Raw genomic sequence first — 19,411 nt, forward strand, 5'->3', positions numbered from 1 at the left:
TTTTAACTTTACTTTTATGGTTGACCCTACTACAGATGTCTCCATCACCCTCCTTGCCCCCCACCACCCGGCTCCAGGCCCCCCTGCCCTCCGGCCACCACCACACTCTTGTCTGTGTCTATGGGTTATGTGTATATGTTCTTTGGCGAATCTCTTCGCCTTCTTCCATCCAGCCTCCCCACCCCTGACAGCAGTCAGTGTGTTCTGTTTCCAAGCCTGTGTATCTATTTTGTTCTGTCAGTATATTTTATTCATTAGATTCCACGTATAAGTGAGATCATGTGGTATTTGCGATTCTGTGGTGGCTTATTTCGCGCCTTCCTCCAGGATTGGCTCGAGCTGCGCCCCTTACCTTGCCTAGTCTGTGTATTCGTTTGTTAAATTAATTAACATTCGCCACCGTTATTGATTTCCCTGGTGACAGCAAGGGCAGGGGACGGTCCCATTCTCCCTGTCCTCGGGCGTGGGGACGTCGCTCCAGGTCCAGGTGCAGGCGCCGGGTGGGAAAGAGCCACAGAGCCCCGCCCACACATGGCCCCGCCCCGAACCCGCCGGGAAGCCCCGCCCAGTCTCCGAGCCCCACCCCGCCTCCAGGCAGGGGGCCTCGGACGCCGCCCCCGCCCCCGCCCCGCGCGCGCGCCCCGGGAGAGCCCGGGCTCCGCGAGCCTCGCGGTGATTGGCGCTGCCCGAGCAACCCCCGCTCCGCGGTCGTCAACTAGCCGCCGGGCTGCTCCCGTCACCAGGGAAATCGAACTGCTGAGTCCTTGGCGTCGAGCGCGGACCCTTCGCGCGCGGGAGGCATCCCTCCGCCGCCCTCTCGGGTCTGAGGCCCGCGGGGAAGGGAGGGCGGCTGCTGAATCCGAACCGCCTGTCTGTCACCTGACAGGAGCCCAGTAAGTGTGCGATGCGGTCCCTCCACGTCGGACCCTCCGAGGTGCTGAGGGAAATCTTGGAAATCCAGCTTCCGAGCTGGACTGCCCCGCTTGCAGATGCCGAACCTGGAAAGGCCCTGCGACGTGCCCCACTCCCGTACCCGCTGGGGACCTGGGTCCGGGCGGGGAAGCAGGTGGCCCGCGGCCCGCTCGGCCCGTTCCCGCGCCTCGCCCGCGGCCCGCCAGCCTCCCCGCGCCCCTCTGTCACCGGCCACAGCAGGAAGACGGAGGCTGCTTGGGGCTTGGAGGTCATGCGAGAAACAGGAGAAGTTTAATTCTGAGAAATAATCATAACATGAGTAGTCTAAAACCGAGAGCCATCTGTTTGGACTAAAGCTTTCTACAACGTGTCCTGGAAAGGCTCCCTCCGCTCCTGCTCACGCCAATGGTTTTCACAATCACACCACTAAGACGAGCCCCGTTTTCTTTTGCTCATGGTATATGGGCAACTAAAATTTATATTTAGTTTCCCCTTGGTAGTTTTCCTTTCATCATCTTCTTTTGACCTTCCCCCTAAAGCACCTCATTTATCCTCAGATTTCCTTTTCTCAACCGTGGGACAGCCCACTTCAGCCTCCCTGTCTCTGCCCTCCGTTGTTGTTCGAGTAGATGATTAAGGGCAGAGAATTGGGGTGCGGGCTGAGGGGAGTGTTACAGCAGGGCACCCATGAGGCCTCATCCCAGCTTTCTTCCCTTTGGGAACAATCATAATTCAAAACCCACACAAATCACAAGATATAGCCACCTAGCCCAGACTTCTTTTTCAGAAGCTACCAAGGACATAGGAAGCCTTGGGTGTTGATAATAAGGCAGTTAGAAGTGTAGGAGATATTTAACAGAATTAATAGGCTCTAAGCTGTGCACTGTGCCTCATCCTCTGACCCTCCAGGACCTACTGGCATAAGCGTGGGAGCTTCCGCAGATGCTCCCTCAGCACAGCCTGCACCTCTGCACGCCCCCGCAGCCCCGGCTGCACGTGGAGCCCCGCCCTAGTTCCTTTGGTTGGAGCCTTTGGACTTGTGCCAGATTCATCTTTTTATTTTCCCCCAAACCCTGCCTTCCTGACCCTGCTTTCATCAGACATTGACTTCCTGTTTTCTCTCCCCCTCCCCCCTTTACTTCTTCTTTCTATTTAGAAAACCCCTATTTCCCCAAGCTTTGACCTTGGGATAGCACTTAGGGCAGTGCTCAACTGAGATTTGTTTTGTTTTGTTTTTTATTGTTCAAAATTTTAGAGATTTGTTGTTTCTTACTATGGGTTCCTTTTCCCCCAATTTGTAATAACCTCAGATGAAGAAATCCTGAATAATAATAGTAAGGATAACAACAGCACAGTAATATCCAGAAAGTAATGTCGCTGTTTAAACAAACCTCTATTTCCTGATCTTAGCCTTGTTAGAAAGGCAAATCTTCGCTTTGTTTGACAAAGCAGGATTATCAGCAATTTTGAGTGATCGATGTAATTCAGCTTAAACCCCCTTGCAAAGTGCCTGTTGTATATGAGGTCCTGTGCTGAGGACATTCATATAGTTTGTCCCTATAGTCATGGAACCTTCTTTCAGTCTAGAGAGGACAAACCCGAAGTGTTCAAGGACACATTGGTGAAGTGTCAAAAAGCAAAGGCTAGGGCTTTCTCAGGGGAGAGGCTGCAGAAGGTTGGTGAGGGTGTCTGGAGAGGCTTATTTGAGGAGTCAGGGTTTGAAATTTACCTTGAAGTCTAGGATTCCACACAGGAGAACCACAGGAGACCACCTTGGGGGTGGGAAAACAGGTGGGCTATGTGTGGAGGGGCTGCTTGTCAGGTCACTTGGCAGCACTGCTGTGGCAGGCATCCTTGCCCTGACATAGTTGCTCTTGTCCCATTTGAGTAGAAGGATCCCTTCTGTTGAAGATGCCTTTTCTCTCTTTCCTTCCTGTTTTCTCTGGATAAGTCTCATTTTCCAGGTGCTTTCATTTCCCACGATGTGGTTATTTCAGGCTAAGGAACCCTAAGAGTCAAGATCTGAATCAGAATTACTCATACAGGTTCTCTGATCCAATAGCACTCACCAGACTTACTGTATTTTATTTTATTTTAATTTGTCATTTAAGTGCAAAAGGGGCACACACCTTAGCTGAAGAATCTGGTTGTCTTTTGTTTGGAATCAAGAACGTGTTCCTTTAGCTTAAAAACAAAACCTATGACTCTTCTGAAACCTCTTTTAAGGTTTCAAAAATCCAATGTAGGAGTTTTAGGATAGTTTATGTAGCTGTGTTCCCTTTTTATCCTAGGGCATGTAGCTCCCTCTAGTAAGAACATAGGAAATGGATAAGTATGTTTCAGGGAAGAGAAAGATGACCTGGAAATGATGAAATAAGTAGTAAAAAATATTTATTCTGAGCTTCCTTTTGTTTCTATAAGAACCATTGGCCAAATGTAAATATCAGTCTTTGTTGGAGAGATTTCAAAAAAGAAAGTTGAATCATATGGTCTGTGTTTCATGTTGTTTTCATGTTCTGTGGTTCTAAAGTGGAAGGAGGAGAAACCAAAATTTCATAGCTCAATATAACTGGGGCTTAGAGGTAAAAAGATGCTTGGAGTAAAAGTGCGTATGTGAAACAAAGCAGTTATTAAAGGACACTGATTATAAGTAATTTATTTGTACATAGCTCTTTCCAATATGTCAAGTGCTTATCCATGCAGAACTCCTGCATTGTCACATTTGCTTTTTGCAGTAGCCCTGGGAGTTAGGGGGGCATGGGTGGTGTTAACACTGTGGAGAGGAGAAGTCACCTAATGTGGTGGAATGGACCTACACAGAGTTTTCACTCTCAGCTTTCCCACTCCTATATGATGCTGTCCAAATGCTATTGTAACATTATCATCAAAATGATAAGTAAGAAGAAGGCAAGATCTTCACCAATAATATGTTTGTGTACCTTTGGAATTCAACATATATGGACCGTACAAACTCACATAAACCTTAAAATGGAAATCATTATCTTTAAAAACTTGAAAATGACAAATCAGGAAGCTTATTGATCCTGAGCTCTGAGAATAAAAGTTATTTTTTGTCTTCAGTAAGGTCCCAGGAGCCCTAAGAGAAAGCAGTTTTACTGGAATGCACTCCATTGATAGGCTTGTACTATGGGACCAGGCTGGAGCTGGTCAATTATAACAGTTGCAGAGTGGTTAAGTAATGGCTTTGACTTCTGCTTCTGCCACTTACTGGTTGTGTGTCCTGAACAACTTCTTTAAATTCTTGAAGCTTCTGATTTCTCAAATGTAAATGGGGTGTAAATTAGTTATAGTATGTAACTAACATAGTTATGAAGAATTTATGAGATTGCACATATAAAAAGCTCATGCCAGGGCCTGGTCAACAAATGGAAGTTGCTGCAGTTTTTTTTATAATAATAAAGGCCACAGAACATTCTGTGTTCTAGACCCTAGAGCCAGATGACCTGTTTGGAATCTCAGTTATGCATCTACCTGTGAGAAGATGGGCAAGTTAGTTAAGCACTCTGTCTTGGTTTCCTCATCTGTAAAATGGGAATAATAGTAGGGATACCTACCTCATAGGTTATTACAAGGATTAAATATATGCTACCCAGAATATACATAAAATTATTTGCTAATAATGATACTTCTAACTTCATTTCACAAAAATCTCCCTAGCTTGGGTCCAACTGAATTTTGTGTTTGAAAGTTCATGTGAGACTTTCAGGAAATAAAAAGTTTTAAAACTGGGAAAAGGGAGTGTTTCCATTGTTAAAAAATATTATAGCCCAAGGAACTAATTTATATACATTGCACACTCTGAGTGTAGAAGTAAGCAGAGTTTCCTACTCTTTCCCCAGGTTGTTAGGCCCTTCCTGAAGTTGGAGTGAGTGGGGTAAGATTGCATTACAGTCTGGCCACTCCTTCCTCCTGTGTACATTGGCTATATTTAGGCAGGTCTAGATAAGTTTAATATGTTGCATATTGCCTTGAGTCTGGTTGGTCCCAGAATAGCTGGCTATGTGAGCCAGATTGTTTCAGTCCAACTTTAAAGTCCTAGAGAAGAAGACATTCAGAAGGTGAGGCAGTGTATTCTAGCTGGGTTGAGCCCCAGTCTGGTTCCCAATCTCTCACTAGCTCCCAGTTTGCCACTCCACATGCAGAACAGGTGTGTTTCCTCTCAGTGTTTCATCCTCTTTATCTTCTTTGGAAGCATGCTGTTATAATTGGAATACTGATGTGGAATGAAGGTTCAGGAGTGATTGTTTATTTTCCAAAATGGAAGAGCTTTGTATTTTTAAAAAAAAATATCTTTATTGATTTCAGAGAGAGGAAGGGAGAGGGGGAGAGAGAGAGACAGAAACATCAATGATGAGAGAGTCATCAGTGATCGACTGCCTCCTGCACACCCCCAACCGGGGATCGAGCCTGCAATACAGGCATGTGCCCTGACCAGGAATTGAACCGTGATCTCCTAGATCCTAGGTCGATGCTCAACCGCTGAGCCATGCCTGGCTAGGGTGCAATTTTCTGATTATGAAAATAAATCCTGTTTTAGAAATCTTTAAATAATGCGAAAATTCAAGAAACATAGAAAAGGCAAAAGTCCTACATACTCCCACCACACATAGAAAACTACTGTAAACCTCTTGGCATATATCTTTCTAAGTGCTTTTCTGTGTGTATATGGGTATCTACCTATGGATATTGAATTTTATGGATATCTTTTTGCAATATATGTGGATATCATCTTTGCCAACAAATATATATTTGTATTATAATTTCTTTAAGGTTGGAGAAGCACTAACATAGTGTTTATTTGTTTTTTAAAAAGAATAGTTTATTGATTTTTAGAGAGAGGGGAAGGGAGAAGAGAGAAACATTGATGTGAGAGGGTAACATCAATTGGCTGCTTCCTGCACACACACTACTGACGATCGAGCCCACAGCCCAGGCATGTCCCCTGACTGGGAATAGAACCAGTAACCTCTCAGAACACAGAACAATACCCAACCTACTGAGCCACACCGGCCAGGGCTGTATTATAATTTTTAACTTGTATATAGAATTCCACTTCATGCATGTACTGTAATTTATTTTAAACCAATCCTCTATTAATGTTAGATTGTTTCCAAGTTTTCAGGAAGTCTGAGTATGACAATTGCTCTGACAGGAGGTCCCTGTTACTTAGGTCCTAACTCGGAGATGGAGATATCAGGATCATCGCCTACCATCTCTGAGCAGCAGCTTCGGAGGCAAGAGGGACTGAGCAACACCAAAACAGACGTGGCTGAGCAGAGTCTCATCTCATCTCAGGAATGGCTCCAACTGCATGGGCTAAAGAGCAAAAAATTGACCTTGAAACAGATTTTGTCACAGATTGGATTTCCACACTGTGAAGGTAGAGTACTCACAGAGCAACGCTGGCTGGAAAATTAGCCTGCTGCCCGTTAGCTTCTGAGGAGGCTTTGTCAGTTCGGAAGATCCCTCAGGAACCATGGTCTCTGAGCTTGTTTTGATCTCACTTCCTTACCAGTAAAAAACATTTGTGCCCCCAATATATGTGTGTTATATAGATGTACATTTGTTAATCCAAATATTAAATATTACTAATGCTTAATTTTATTCTTGGTTCTTTGAAAAATGAAATAGAAATTATTTATATTTAGCCCCTGGGGTGTGCAACCCCGTTTTGGAGGTCATTGATGAAAACAATAGCTATGTGCAGTTCCAGGGAGAGTGTGCTATTTTCCTGTGGTGGCCTTCCTTATGTTGTAATCCACTTTTTTTCTAAATGCATTGGTTTGGGTGTTGGTTCTCAACACCCATGAGTACTGCCCTCCAACCAGAGATTATGGCAGTGTGTGGGGATTATGGATTATGCTGGCCTTATAAAATGATTTGGAAATACTTACTCTTCCTCTACTATGTTCTGATGTTTGCATGTATTTGATTGGTACTACTACTTCTTTAGATGTTTGATAGAACTCAGCAGTGAAACTTATCTGAGCCTAGAGTTTTGTTTGTAGGCATAGTTTGATAAGAAATTCAATTTCTGTAATAGACATAGGGCTATTCAGATTTTTGTTTCATCAGGCCAATTTGGGAAAGGTGTGTTTTTTTTAAGCAGGTTGCTCATTTCATCAGTGTTTTTAAAAATGTTGGCAAAACATTGTTCATAATATTCCCTTAACATTGTTTTAATGCCTTTAGAATCTCTAGTAATGTCTCCTTTTTCACTACTGATATTGATAATTTTGTGTTTCACTTTTTCTGGACAAGTCTTGTTAGGGGTATATCAGAACTCTTTTCAAAGAACCAGATTTTGGGTTTGTTGATGTTTTTCTATTTTTTGTTTTCTATTTCATTGATATTTACTTTGATCTTTATTATTTATCTCCTCCTACTTTGAGTTTAATTTGAATTTCTTTTTCCTTTTTTTCTTTTTAAATATGTCTTTATTGATTTCAGAGAGAGGGAAGGAGAGGGAGAGAGAGAGATAGAAACATCAATGATGAGAGAGTCATTGATTGGCTGCCTCCTGCATGCCCCTGACTGGGGATCGAGCCCGCAGCCCGGGCATGTGCCTTGACTGGGAATCAAACCCTGATTGCCTGGATCCTAGGTCGACGCTCAACAGCTGAGCCATGCCCAGCCGGGCTGAATTTCTTTTTCTAACGTTTAAGGTAGAAACTTAGATAATTGATTTTAAGCCTTTTTTCTCTTCTAATGTAGTCGTTTAAAATTATAAGTATTTCCTCAAGTATTGCTTTAGCTGAATCCCATGAATCTTGATAGGTAGTGCTTTCATTATGATCACATTCAAAATATTTTCTTTTTTTTCTTGTGACTTTTTTCTTTGATTCATTTCTTTTTAAAGAAATGTGTTGTTTAATTTTCAAATATTTTAAGACTTTTAAAGATATTTTTGTTGGATTTCTAATTTAATTCTATTGAGATCCATTAACATAAGATTTTAGCCTTTGGGAATTTACTGAGATTTGTTTCATGGCTCAGCATATATCTTGATGAACATTTTATACACACTTGAAAAGAAAGTGTATTCTGCAGTTTTTACATAATATTTGTAAATGTTAATTGGGCCAAGATTATTGATACTATGATAGAGATATTCTATATCTTTAGCAATTTTTTTTGTCTGTTGGGTGTGTTCATTTCTCCCTTTAGCTCTGCCAGTTTAGATTGAAGCTCTAAATGCATACACATTGGGATTTTCATATCTTTCTGATAAAGTGACAAATTTTAATAATTTTGAAATGTCTGTGTTTATCTCAGCTGGTAGTCCTTGTTTTGACATTTACTTTGATGTTAATATAATTACCACAGCTTTGTTATGCTTAGTTTTTACATGGCATGCATGTTTATAGTCTTTTACTCTCAAACTATCCATAGTCTCTATATTTAAAGAGTGTCTCTTTAACCTAGTCTCCTGATATCTGACTTGTAATTATAGTGTTTGTTTTGGTTCCCTACTTTAATGTAATAGTTGATATAGTTAGTTTTAGGTCTACCATTTTACTTTTTGTTTTCTATTTGTCCCATCTTTTTCTTTATCTCTGTTTCTCCCTTCCTGCCTTTTTTGGGGTAAACTGAATATTTTTTAGTGTTTCATTTAATTCCATTTTTACTTATCCATTTAAATTTCAATAAGCTTAGGTATACCTTTTTGCATTATACTTTCAGTAGTTGCTCTAGTGATTATATCCTTAACTTGTCACAGTCTGCTAAAAGTTAACTTTGTACTACTTCTATAAGCCTTGGCTGGTGTGGCTCACTGGTTAGAGCATTGGCTCGCACACCGAAGGGTTGCAGGTTTGATCCCCTGGCCCAGGTTGAGGCATGTTTGGGAAGCAACCAATCAATGTGTCTCTCTCACATGATGTTTTTTTCTCTCTCACTCTCCTTCTCCCCCTCGCTCCCTTCCACTCTGTCTAAAAATTAAATGGAGAAATATCCTCGGGTGAGGATTAACAATAAATAAATAAAAATGTACTACATCTGTAAAATGTAAGAACTTTGTTACAGTACAGCTCTACTTACCCTCCCTCCTGTCCTTAGTGTCATTGTTTCAATATAGTTTATCTCTACGTACATTATAAATCTCACAACCCAGTGTTATAATTTTTGCTCCAAAAAGACATTTGTCTTTTAAATAAACTGAGTAGAAAAATTGCATTTTAAAATCCTCATATTTACTATTTACAATACTTTTCTTTCATGTAAGATTTGAGGTTCCATCTGCTGTTTTTTCCTTTGTCACATATGTGGTCTGCAGATATATTCTCCTAGTCTGTAGCTTGCCTTTTTATCTAGAACTTCTTACAGTTTCTCAGAGCAAAAATTTTTTAATTTTGATGAAGGTCAATTTATTGATTATTTTCTTGTATGGATCTTGTTGGATCTCAAAGATTTTTCTCCTTTTTTTTCCCCTAAAAGTTTTATAGTTCACATCTTACATTTAGCTTGTAATTAATTTGAGTTCATTTCTGTATAAGATTCATTTTTTTGACCATGGATATACAGTTGCTCCAGCATCTTTTATTTAAAAGACAATTCTTCCTCTTTTGAATTGCTTTTGCATTTTTGTTAACAATTAGTTGGTTGTACTTATATGGGGCTATTTCTGGGATTTTTATTTTGTTCTATGCATCTATGTGTCTATCTCTCCAGTAATGCCATACAGTCTTGATTACTATGACTATATAATGTCTTGAATATGTAATATCTTTCCATTTATTTTTGTCTTTGATTTCCTTCATCCAGCTGTCTTATAATTTTTGATATGTAAGTCTTACACATGTTTTGTTAGATTTATACTAAATATTTCATTTTCTGAGCAATTATAAGTGATAATGTATTTTAAATTTTTGTTTCCATGTATTCATTGCTAGTATACAGAAATATGCTTGATTTTTTTTGTATGTTGCTCTCTATCTGTGACCTTACTGAACTTATTAGTTCTAAGAGGTTGTTGTTGTTGTTGTTGTTGTTGTTGTTGTTGATTCCTCAAGATTTCTAGGTAGACCATGATGTCATCTCCAAATAGGGAAAATTTTTATTCTTCCTTTCTGATCTATATGTCTTGTATTTTCTTCTTTTGCTTGTGCTGGCTAGAACTTCCAGTACTATGTTGAATAGCAGTGGGTGAGAGTGGACATTCTTACCTCACTTTAGATCTTAGGGGAAAGATTTCAGTCTTTCACCACCAGCTATGTTGTTAGCAGTAGGTTTTTTGTAGATGTTGAGGAAGTTCCCCTGTATTCCTACTTTTCTGGGAGTTTTTTTTTTATCATGAGTCATTTTTGAATCTTGTCAAATGAAAGGATCATGTGATTTTTCTTCCCTAGCCTGTTAATATGGTTGGTTATATTGATTGATTTTTGAATATTGAACTAGCCTTGTATCTTGGAATAAACACCACTTGGTCGTGTTGTATAATTGTTTATATTGCTGAATTCTATTTGCTAATATTGTGTTAAGGATTTTTGCATCTGTATTCATGGAAGGTATTGGTCTGTAGTTTTCTCTTTTTATACTGCCTCTGTATGGTTTTGGTATCAGGGTTATACTGGCTTCATAGAATGGGTTGGGAAATATTACCTTGTCTTCTGTATTCTGGAAAATATTGTGTAGAATGTTAGTTCTTTATATGCTCAGTAGAATTCTCGAGAGAACCTATTCGAGCCTGAGGATTTCTTTTTGAGAAGTTTTGAATTACAAATTCATTTCCTTAATAGATATGGGGCTATTCATATGATCTATTTCATACTGAATGAGTTGTTGTAGTTTGTGTTTGGAGGCATTGATTCATTTCATCTAAATTGTTTAATTTATGCGTCAAATTGTTTGTGGGATTGCATTATTCTTTTCATGTTTGCAGGGTCTTTAGTGATATCCTGTTTCATTCCTGATACCAGGAATTCATGTCTTCCCTCTTTTTATATTTGTTCATATTGCTAGAGGTTTGTCAATTTTATTGATTGTATTAAAATACCACCTTTGTGTTTGATTTTTTCTTGTTTTTGTAATCAATTTCATTGATTTCTGCCTGAATCTTTATTATTTCCTTCTGCTTTCTTTGGATTTGTTTTGCTTTTCTTTTTCTAGGTTCTTTAGGTAGGTGCTTAGATTATTGATTTGAGACTTTTCATCTCTTCTTTTTTTAAAAAAATATATTTTTATTGATTTCAGAGAGAGGAAGAGAGAGGGAGAGAGAGAGATAGAAACATCAATGATGAGAGAGTCATCATTGATTGGCTGCCTCCTGCTCACCCCGACCGGGGATCGAGCCCACAACCATGATCTCCTGGATCCTAGGTCGATGCTCAACTGCTGAGCCATGTCCAGCTTGGCTCATCTCTTCTTATGTAAGCATTTAGTGCTATAAGTTTTCCTCTTGACACTACTTGAGTTGTGCCCCTCAAATTTTTATATGCTGTAGTATCATTTTTATTCAGTTTAAACTATTTTTATTTTTGTTGAGATTCCTTCTTTTACTGATGGATTTTTTAAAAACATGTTATTTAGTTCCCAAGAGTCTGGAGATTTTCCTGTTATCTTCTTGATTTCTAGTTTGTTTCCACTGGGTACAGAGCACATATCTATTTGGTTTTAGTTATTTTAAATTTTTAAAAATTTGTTTTATAGCCATAGATATGGTTTGTCTTGATATGTATTCTGTAAAACTTGAAAGGAATATGTATTCTTCTGTTGTTATGTAGAGTTTTCTATAAATGTCAGTTAGACCCTGTTTGTTGTGGTGTTGTTGAGTATCCTTGCTGATTTTCTGTTTAGTTATTCTATCAATTGTTGACAGAATAGAGTGGTATTGAAACCTCCAACTTTTATTGTGGATTTGTCTATTTCTCCTCAGTTTCACCAGTTTTTGCTTCACATATTTTACCAGCTTGTTATTTGGTGCATACACACTTTGGATAGCTATGTCTTCCTGGTGGATTGACACTTTGATAATTATATAATGTCCTGCTCCGTACCTAATAATATTTTTTTGCTCTATAGTTTACTTTTCTGATATTAATATAGTCAATCCTGCTTCCTTTTTATTAATACTTATATGATTTATCTTTTTACTTTTAACCTATATAAATCATTATACTTGAAGCAAGTTTCTTATAAATACCCTATTGTTGGGTCATTTTTAAAATCCTCTTTGCCAGTTTATATAGTCTTCTGTAGGCTCATCTCCTTTAATCCTCAAAAAACAGTACTCTTGCCTCATTCCAGATAAATGTCTTAGATAAAGAGAGAGTGCTGCTGGTGATTTGAAGTTGCTCTATTTATGTCAGTTAAGAAGTTGAACTCTTGGAAATGGAGATTTTAGAGTTTGAGAGGTTTGAATGTCAATGATGTAAGAACTGTCCAAACCTGTAGGGAATTTTTATGAGTATTTTTGAGCCATACTGATGACAATTTTTTGGAAGTAAAATCTCAGTGGATTGAGAAAATGCTCCGGAGAATGGCAGTTTTCCGGCTTATTTATATATTACAATCAAAGGAGATGTAAGGGGTGTTACATGAAACCCCTTAGTGGTACATTAAAGAGACAGGAGAAAGCAACGTGGGAAATCTCTGAGACTGGATAAAAAGTAAAATGGAGAGATATGTATTTCTTTTCCCTTGGTGGATATAGGATAGTTAACAGTCAACATTTAACAGCACACAGAGATGGTATTTAGGTCACAAGATAACAATGAGAAGTTCTATGTCTTGTCTCTAGTGGGAGATTGTGCCCTGAGGGATGTGGAAAAAAGGGAGTATTCTGACATTCCAAAGATATGTTATCATAGATGCAAAAAAGACAATAGACAGGCTCAGGTAAGGTAAAGATTGATCTTTGTCTAGGAAGATACATGACTAGTACATGACTACTCACCACAGCTGGCTTTTAGTTAGGAAGTTTTAATTTCAGACCATCCTGTGTAGTTACTTTTGGCCTCTGAGCTTGTAAGGCCCTCTATGCAGGCCTCCCCTGAGCTTTGTCAGGTTTAGTATGTTGCCCCTTTTTCTATCCACACGAGTGATGTTATTGCTGATGGAATTCAAGAATTCATTCTTTACTCTTTACTATTATGATCATTGGTCTTCAAGTCTTGTAAATTTTACCACCCCTGATAATTTGGGACCAAGCCTGGCCAGGGAGGCTATAAAATTCAGCCTGGCCCTTTCTGCCTTTCCAAAGTAGGCTGTTACCTTGCCTCCCTCGGAAGGCAGAGAATAAGACATACTGGATTCAAGAGCACCACCATTCTCTCTTCCATCTTTGGGACTTAACAACAACAACAATGAAATAATCAACACAATAAGAGCATCTCTGGGAAGCTTTGCCTCATCTTCTGTCCTGCCAAGTCAGAGTTAGTCCTTGAATCCTTTCTGTAGCATCTGTTCCACAAAGTAGTAAATATATGTCTTCGGCAGCATCATATTCCCATTCTGTAAGCACTGTGTGTATCATGCGGTGGGTGCTCAATATGTGTTTGTGTAACAGATGTTGAACAGCTGAGCACATAATCTGAGAGAATCTTGTGGTTTTGACATTCTGTGTGAGTATTCTGAATCTATTACCTGCTTGCTTCATTCACTCATCTATTCATGAACCCCTACTTGAGAGAGCAATAGATAATATCTAAGTTTAACTTTTAAAATTCTGAAAACAAGTCTAAGTCCTGAATAAAAGTTTTCAGAAATTAAACACAATTTCTATATTTTCTTGTTCACCTCTGACTTAATCATACTGGACAAACAAGCCAGGAAACCAAGAAAGCAAAATCCTGTTTTCCTCCTCATTTGTTTATGTATTAAAGTATTACCCATGTCATACACAATTACATTTATAGCACCTAGAAATACTTCATTATTTGGATCAGAATACAAAGCATCACAGAGTGTTGCTGTCACTGGGTTTATAATTTGAATGGTGTCAGAGAAAAGCATTTTGAAATCAAAATAAAAAGCATTGATAATGCACCATTTTGATTGTTGTTTTTCATAAAAACACAGATTATGTGACTTCTCTGGGGAGATTTGTGGCTTCCCGGTATGCCGATGGCCTGTTTCCACGGGTCTACAGAGCAGAAGATGGCACTGCATACAATGTAAGTGGAAGTTCCCTTAAGGGACAGGCCCAGTGATCACTGCTGAGGTCTGGGAGTGGCCTGTGCAGAGACAGTCACTGCTTCCATTGATGCTGGAGCTTGAGGAATAAGCTTGAAAGACAAGGGGATGGGGGAAGGAAAGGAGTTTAAGGCAGAGGGGACAGACAGCATGAGCCAAGGCAAGAAAATGTGGAATTACATGGAATGTTCAGAAAACACATTTTCCTTAACAATTTAGGTATTTTGGGGGTGTTCTGAGGGTTGTCAAAGTTTTTAAAAAGTACCAGATCTTTAAAATTGTGATTCTTCACAGAATAGAATATAATTTTTCTTATTCCTTTTCTGTGTCTCCTACTACCATACACCCTGAAAGGCCTTGCACAACTGTGCCTGATCTGTGTGAATGATGGTTTATTTGTGTATACAAGAAATTGCCCGCAAGCCTCTGTCACCTTTCAGTGACAGCCCCTACAGGTGTTGGTGGCAGCTGTAGGTATTCAAGTGATCCAGATACAGAGGAGCCTGGACTGGGAGACAGAGGAAACAGGATAGAGGTCATGAACAGGAGGATAAGTCACTGGGGCAGCATCCTTAGAGGAAGCTGGGCAGATGTGCTGGCATGTTTAGAAGCATTTTCAGAAATATTTTTGGCATGTTGTAGTTAGGAAAACTTTTTAGTGAGGCTTATTTTTTTCCATCTGCCTTTGCTTATCTCTCTTTTTTCTTCTTAATTTCTTAAAAGTTCCCCTGGACATTTTCTGATAATGATAATTCTATAAACATAAAGATAAAACATGATCTAGAAATAGTTTTTTAAAAATAATGCTGTGTTTTGAATAGAACACATGATCATCTTTTCTCCTGTGGGGAATCAGCCAAAGGTTTTCAACTGAAAGACTAGAATGCTTCCTTTTGGATTATGTGGGGTTTGGAGGATCATCTATAAAATCGTTATTAATGCACAGTTCTTGATGGCAGAGGCCTTCACTCAGTGGGCCCCGTTGTTCCTGGCTACACTGTGGTTCAGATGACTTACTTTGGTGTGCTTTTGTTTTGTTTTACTTTTATTTCATTAAGCTGACAGCCAAATCAGAACTGATCTATCAATTTGTGGAACACCTAACACAAGCTGTGGAGAGCTATAAGCAACGGATAAACTGGCTCACCAGCAAAAGCCGGCAGATTTTCGGTGTCATCTTGGAACAGTGCATCACCATAGTGCTGGATTTTGGTGGCATCCGAGAGGAGGAGCTTAATCTGTGCCAAGATGCGCTAATAATGGTCCTACAGGAGCAGGTGGCTCACATAGCCAAGTTCAATATCATATGGTGAGTTTCCCATAGGAACGGAGTGTTTCACTGAGACTTCATAGGTAATTTTTTTTTATTTGGAGTTAAGTGGCATAAGTAACATAGTTAGCTCTATTGGTGGTGGTGGTGGTGGGGTTGTTATTTTGTAATTTCCTAAAATATAGAATTCCAGCAGAAAACCTACAATGAATAAATCTTAGAAAAGTGTTATCTGCTTTGCACATGGCATTTTAGTTTGCAAATTAGGAGAGATTTAGAAACGTACTTTTCTTCAATGCATGGCAAGGTAAAAAAATATAAGAATATGAATTATATTGAATATATATTTAAGGCCATAAAAATCCCTTCACTCATTTTAGATTTAACTTGGTTAATGAATTCATTCTCGTCACAAATTTCACTGGTTTTCAGACTGAGCTTGCAACTCAAGTTGACCTCCCCATAAATTCACCCCTGAATCAGAACAACAGGTGGCTGGCTTTATAGAATTTCCCATATTTCAGAGTTTTCACAATCATTTATGGATTCCTGGATTTGAGAGGATTTGGACTGCAGCACCAACTTCCCATGTGGAACAGTGGCTGCACCTCCCAGACAAGAAACATCTGGAAGGGAACATCTCCCCGAGTTTTTCTTTTTTATTTTTTTAATTGGATTTATTAGAATGACATTGGTTAATAAACTGAGTTTTTCTTTTTAAAAAATAAAATATTTTCAGCTAAATAGATGACATATTTGGGGATGCTACCTAATTGTGTTCTATCCCATGTTCCTGTTTCTGTCATGGATAAAGTACTGAAGGAACTAAGTGCTTAAGTCTGCCATGCTTTAGCTTTCTTGGAAATGTATGCTTTAGCATACATGCCACTTGTCCAGATTCTCTACCTGGAGGGGCCACACAGAGGTGACAGCCTCTGTCTCTGGAGGTGGGCTCTAAGAAATAACTCAGAATGGTTCACTTAGTCCAGGATTCACATAATTCTTATAATCATAAATTCATACCTGCCTGTTTATGAAAAGAACTTCAATAATTTTAATGCACTTTATAATGTTTGAAATCCTTTATGCTCCTGTAAACATTGTTTTTCTGAGTCAGTACAGCCGATGGAAGGTACTGCTGCTTTAGAAACCTGTCTCAGAACCAACAGTTTTGTTGGTAACTTTCAGAGGGCTGGGAGCTGCTTTTTCTTTCAGTGCTGGTGATGTTAAGTGGCTTATTGCTCATGGTTGTGAGACTGAGGGCTGACAGCTGTGTTGACCACTGCCCATGACAGCCCCATGCAATTTCTTTCAGGGCTTCTCAAGAGCCTGTGAAATGGCAAGAAAATGCTACTCCTGTGATGGAACAATCCATAGCTGCTGCCATCAGTTGGGTTGAGAAACTGACCTTTGAGCAGGCTGTGAGCCAGGCTAGCCGCCTGGATGCTCTGCTGGAGGCTGGGAAAGACAAAGCTGTAAGTATATATCCAGGACTGGCCCTAGGTCACAAGGTGGCTTGACACTTTCATTATCCTCATACTGCTGATCTGGGTCCCTTCCCTGTGACATCCCACAGGGACTGAATCATTGGCATTAAAGATCCCCATAAGTCTTAATCCTATTCACCTCTGAATTTGTAACCAAGTGAGAAATAGGTGACAGGCCCTAGACAGGGATCAAAATCACAGTTTTGGTTATGGTAGAGCTGGACCAACCAAAATGAGACTCCCTGACACCTGTCCTCTGGGCCTGTCTGGGCTCCCATGGTGGGATGATTAGGGTTAACCCTCATTTAGCCACTACCAGGAAAGCCACATGCTGCTCACAGCCACTGAACATCAAGAAAGGACAGAGTATTAGGCCATAGTTCTGCATTTCTAACACTTTCATTGCACTCTTTCTCTCCTGACAATTAGATAAATCAGGCAACTCTTATGGGAGCAGAGCTGGAAGAGTCCTCATAGAACCCTTAGGATGAGGAAGTAGGACTTCCCTAACATCTATGTTCTGAAGCTTTCACACTTCCCCTTCCTCACAACTGGGTCTGTTGTGTGCTTTCCAAGATGAAGTATATACATGCCAATGATTCAGCCATTTTCAAATGTTAATGTATTCACAGGGTGCATTTTGATTAGGGACCTTTTGGAAATAAAGAATTATCTGGAAGAAGTGATTAAATGGTGGTGTTTTATGTGTCTTCTAGCCACAAGGATGTGTGTTTTTGTGAATGACTCTAGTTGTGGGACTGTCAAGGGTAGTGGCAAGACAGAGAGGAAGTCCTCTGGGCAGGTGGGTCCTTTAACCCACCTCAACTCCCTGCATGGGGGTAGGTCCCCATTCCTTTAAGACAGCTACTTAATTAATACCTATTAATTAATATTAATGAATATTTAATTGCTTTCTCAGTCCTGGAAGCTTGGGAATTCTATAGATTTCAAACTGTATTCTGCTGCATTAAAAGTCCTTTCTTGGTCAGGAAGGCCATGCATTGGCACCTTGAAGGATAGTCCCCAGTGGTCACCAGACTGTGTTTATTGATACTGAGGATGATGGCTTGAAATTGGAAACACATTGTTTATTCTCATGAAGCCAGAAGAGCAAATGTTTCCCATTAAAGAAGAACAAAATACAGCAACTTTGTTCTTTGACCTTTCAAGTTTGTCTTAACATCTGTAAAATTTCAAGTGTCTGAATATTGTAATTAGCATTCAAGAAATGGGACATTTCACACGCTCATGTGTGTGTGTGCGTGCGTGTGTGTGCGTGTGTGCATGTGTGAGCGTGTGCACACACCCGTGCGCTCCTGGATGTTCTCTTTCTTTGTTCACCTGGCTTCCCTTACCACACCTGACTTTAACAACTTGACATGACTGCAAGATTTCCCAGTGACCTTGATTTTCTATTTTTCTTACCTCTGGTTTGTGCCTCTCCTTTCTCTGGGCTTCATCCAGCCCAGGAAATATGGAACATTTTAGTTAGATCCAGGGAAGTCCAATAGAAGAGGAAGAACCCAGAAAGAATCTTACAGGCACTGATCATCAAATGCCACCTGAACATTTTTGAGGAGAGACTGTGGAGTATGGCAAATGCAAAACATATTTAGACAAGTGTTCCCTCCACGTAGAGCTTTATCTGGGTGTGATCCCAAGGAAAAGTCTATAAATGCAACTGCCTCAGGTATAAAAATTCCATGCCCTATGTTTTATGAGGAGTAAAACAAAGTATGCGTGCATGCGTGTGTGTGTGTGTGTGTGTGTGTGTGTGTGTGTGTAGGATGGAGTGGGAGGTAATGGGTCCTCTACTCTGTGAACCTCATGTCCACCCCAGTGAGTTTAAAATTTATCCATGTCACTGCCGCTTGCTATGACTAGAAAAGATTTAAGGCTTAAGAAACTTGAACAATAAAGCTAAACACCCAGACTTTTCTTACTAATGATAACCTGCTTTAAGTTAGCATCTCCCATGAGTGAGTCCTGAGAGGAACCAAGAAAATAAGTATTGTCTTGTGTCTAAAGACTAATGCAGAAGTTGGGTTTTTGTATCAGGTCTATATGAGGAGGGAGGGCTGACTGATGTGCTTGGTTACGGTGAAGGAGGGTGTTCAGGTGTCCAGAGGCCATTGGCCTCCTCCAGAGGCGGGCTTTGTCACCACAGGTAGGCCAGGAAGATTGAACAGAGAGTAATAACTGAGCATGAGCCTTCAGAGGAGCTGGGCAGAGTGTGAGAGTCTGTTTAAATCTCTAATCATTGCATGTGAAGAGCACTATAGATGGATGAAATACTGTTGTATCCTGTGGAAACAAACCTGGTTCCTGGGTAGGACAGTGTGGGGTACTGAGGAAATATTCACTGTTTAGAGGAGCTGGCATCCTCAGGGTCCAGGTGTGCTATCCAGCTCAGGGTTTCTGCTCTGCACTATACCTCAGCCCCTGCACATGTCTTTTGAAAGTTGGGAGCTCCTTAGTCTTTATGAGGAAGAGGTGCTCTGCCAGGAGGCCCCAGAAGGCCTGCTGGTCCTGGATGTGAAGGTATTTAAGATGGAGAAGACTTATGATCTCAGCTGCCTGAGACAGCTGA

At 40.1% G+C, this 19,411-nt stretch overlaps 1 protein-coding gene across 1 annotated transcript in view; it reads left to right on the top strand.

The window, feature by feature from the left end:
• The first annotated feature begins 6,117 nt into the window (after nt 1–6,117).
• VWA3B (von Willebrand factor A domain containing 3B) overlaps nt 6,118–19,411 on the top strand; it is a 137,088-nt gene continuing 123,794 nt past the window's right edge. The window contains exons 1-4 of the mRNA XM_087823772.1: nt 6,118–6,313; nt 13,951–14,045; nt 15,123–15,373; nt 16,650–16,809. Of these exons, the coding sequence (XP_087679898.1) occupies nt 6,118–6,313; nt 13,951–14,045; nt 15,123–15,373; nt 16,650–16,809 (702 nt within the window). The remainder of the gene's footprint in view (nt 6,314–13,950; nt 14,046–15,122; nt 15,374–16,649; nt 16,810–19,411) is intronic.

The sequence above is a fragment of the Miniopterus natalensis genome, chromosome 13 (genome assembly GCF_054644295.1).
Source record: "Miniopterus natalensis isolate mMinNat1 chromosome 13, mMinNat1.hap1, whole genome shotgun sequence".
NCBI lineage: Eukaryota > Metazoa > Chordata > Mammalia > Chiroptera > Miniopteridae > Miniopterus > Miniopterus natalensis.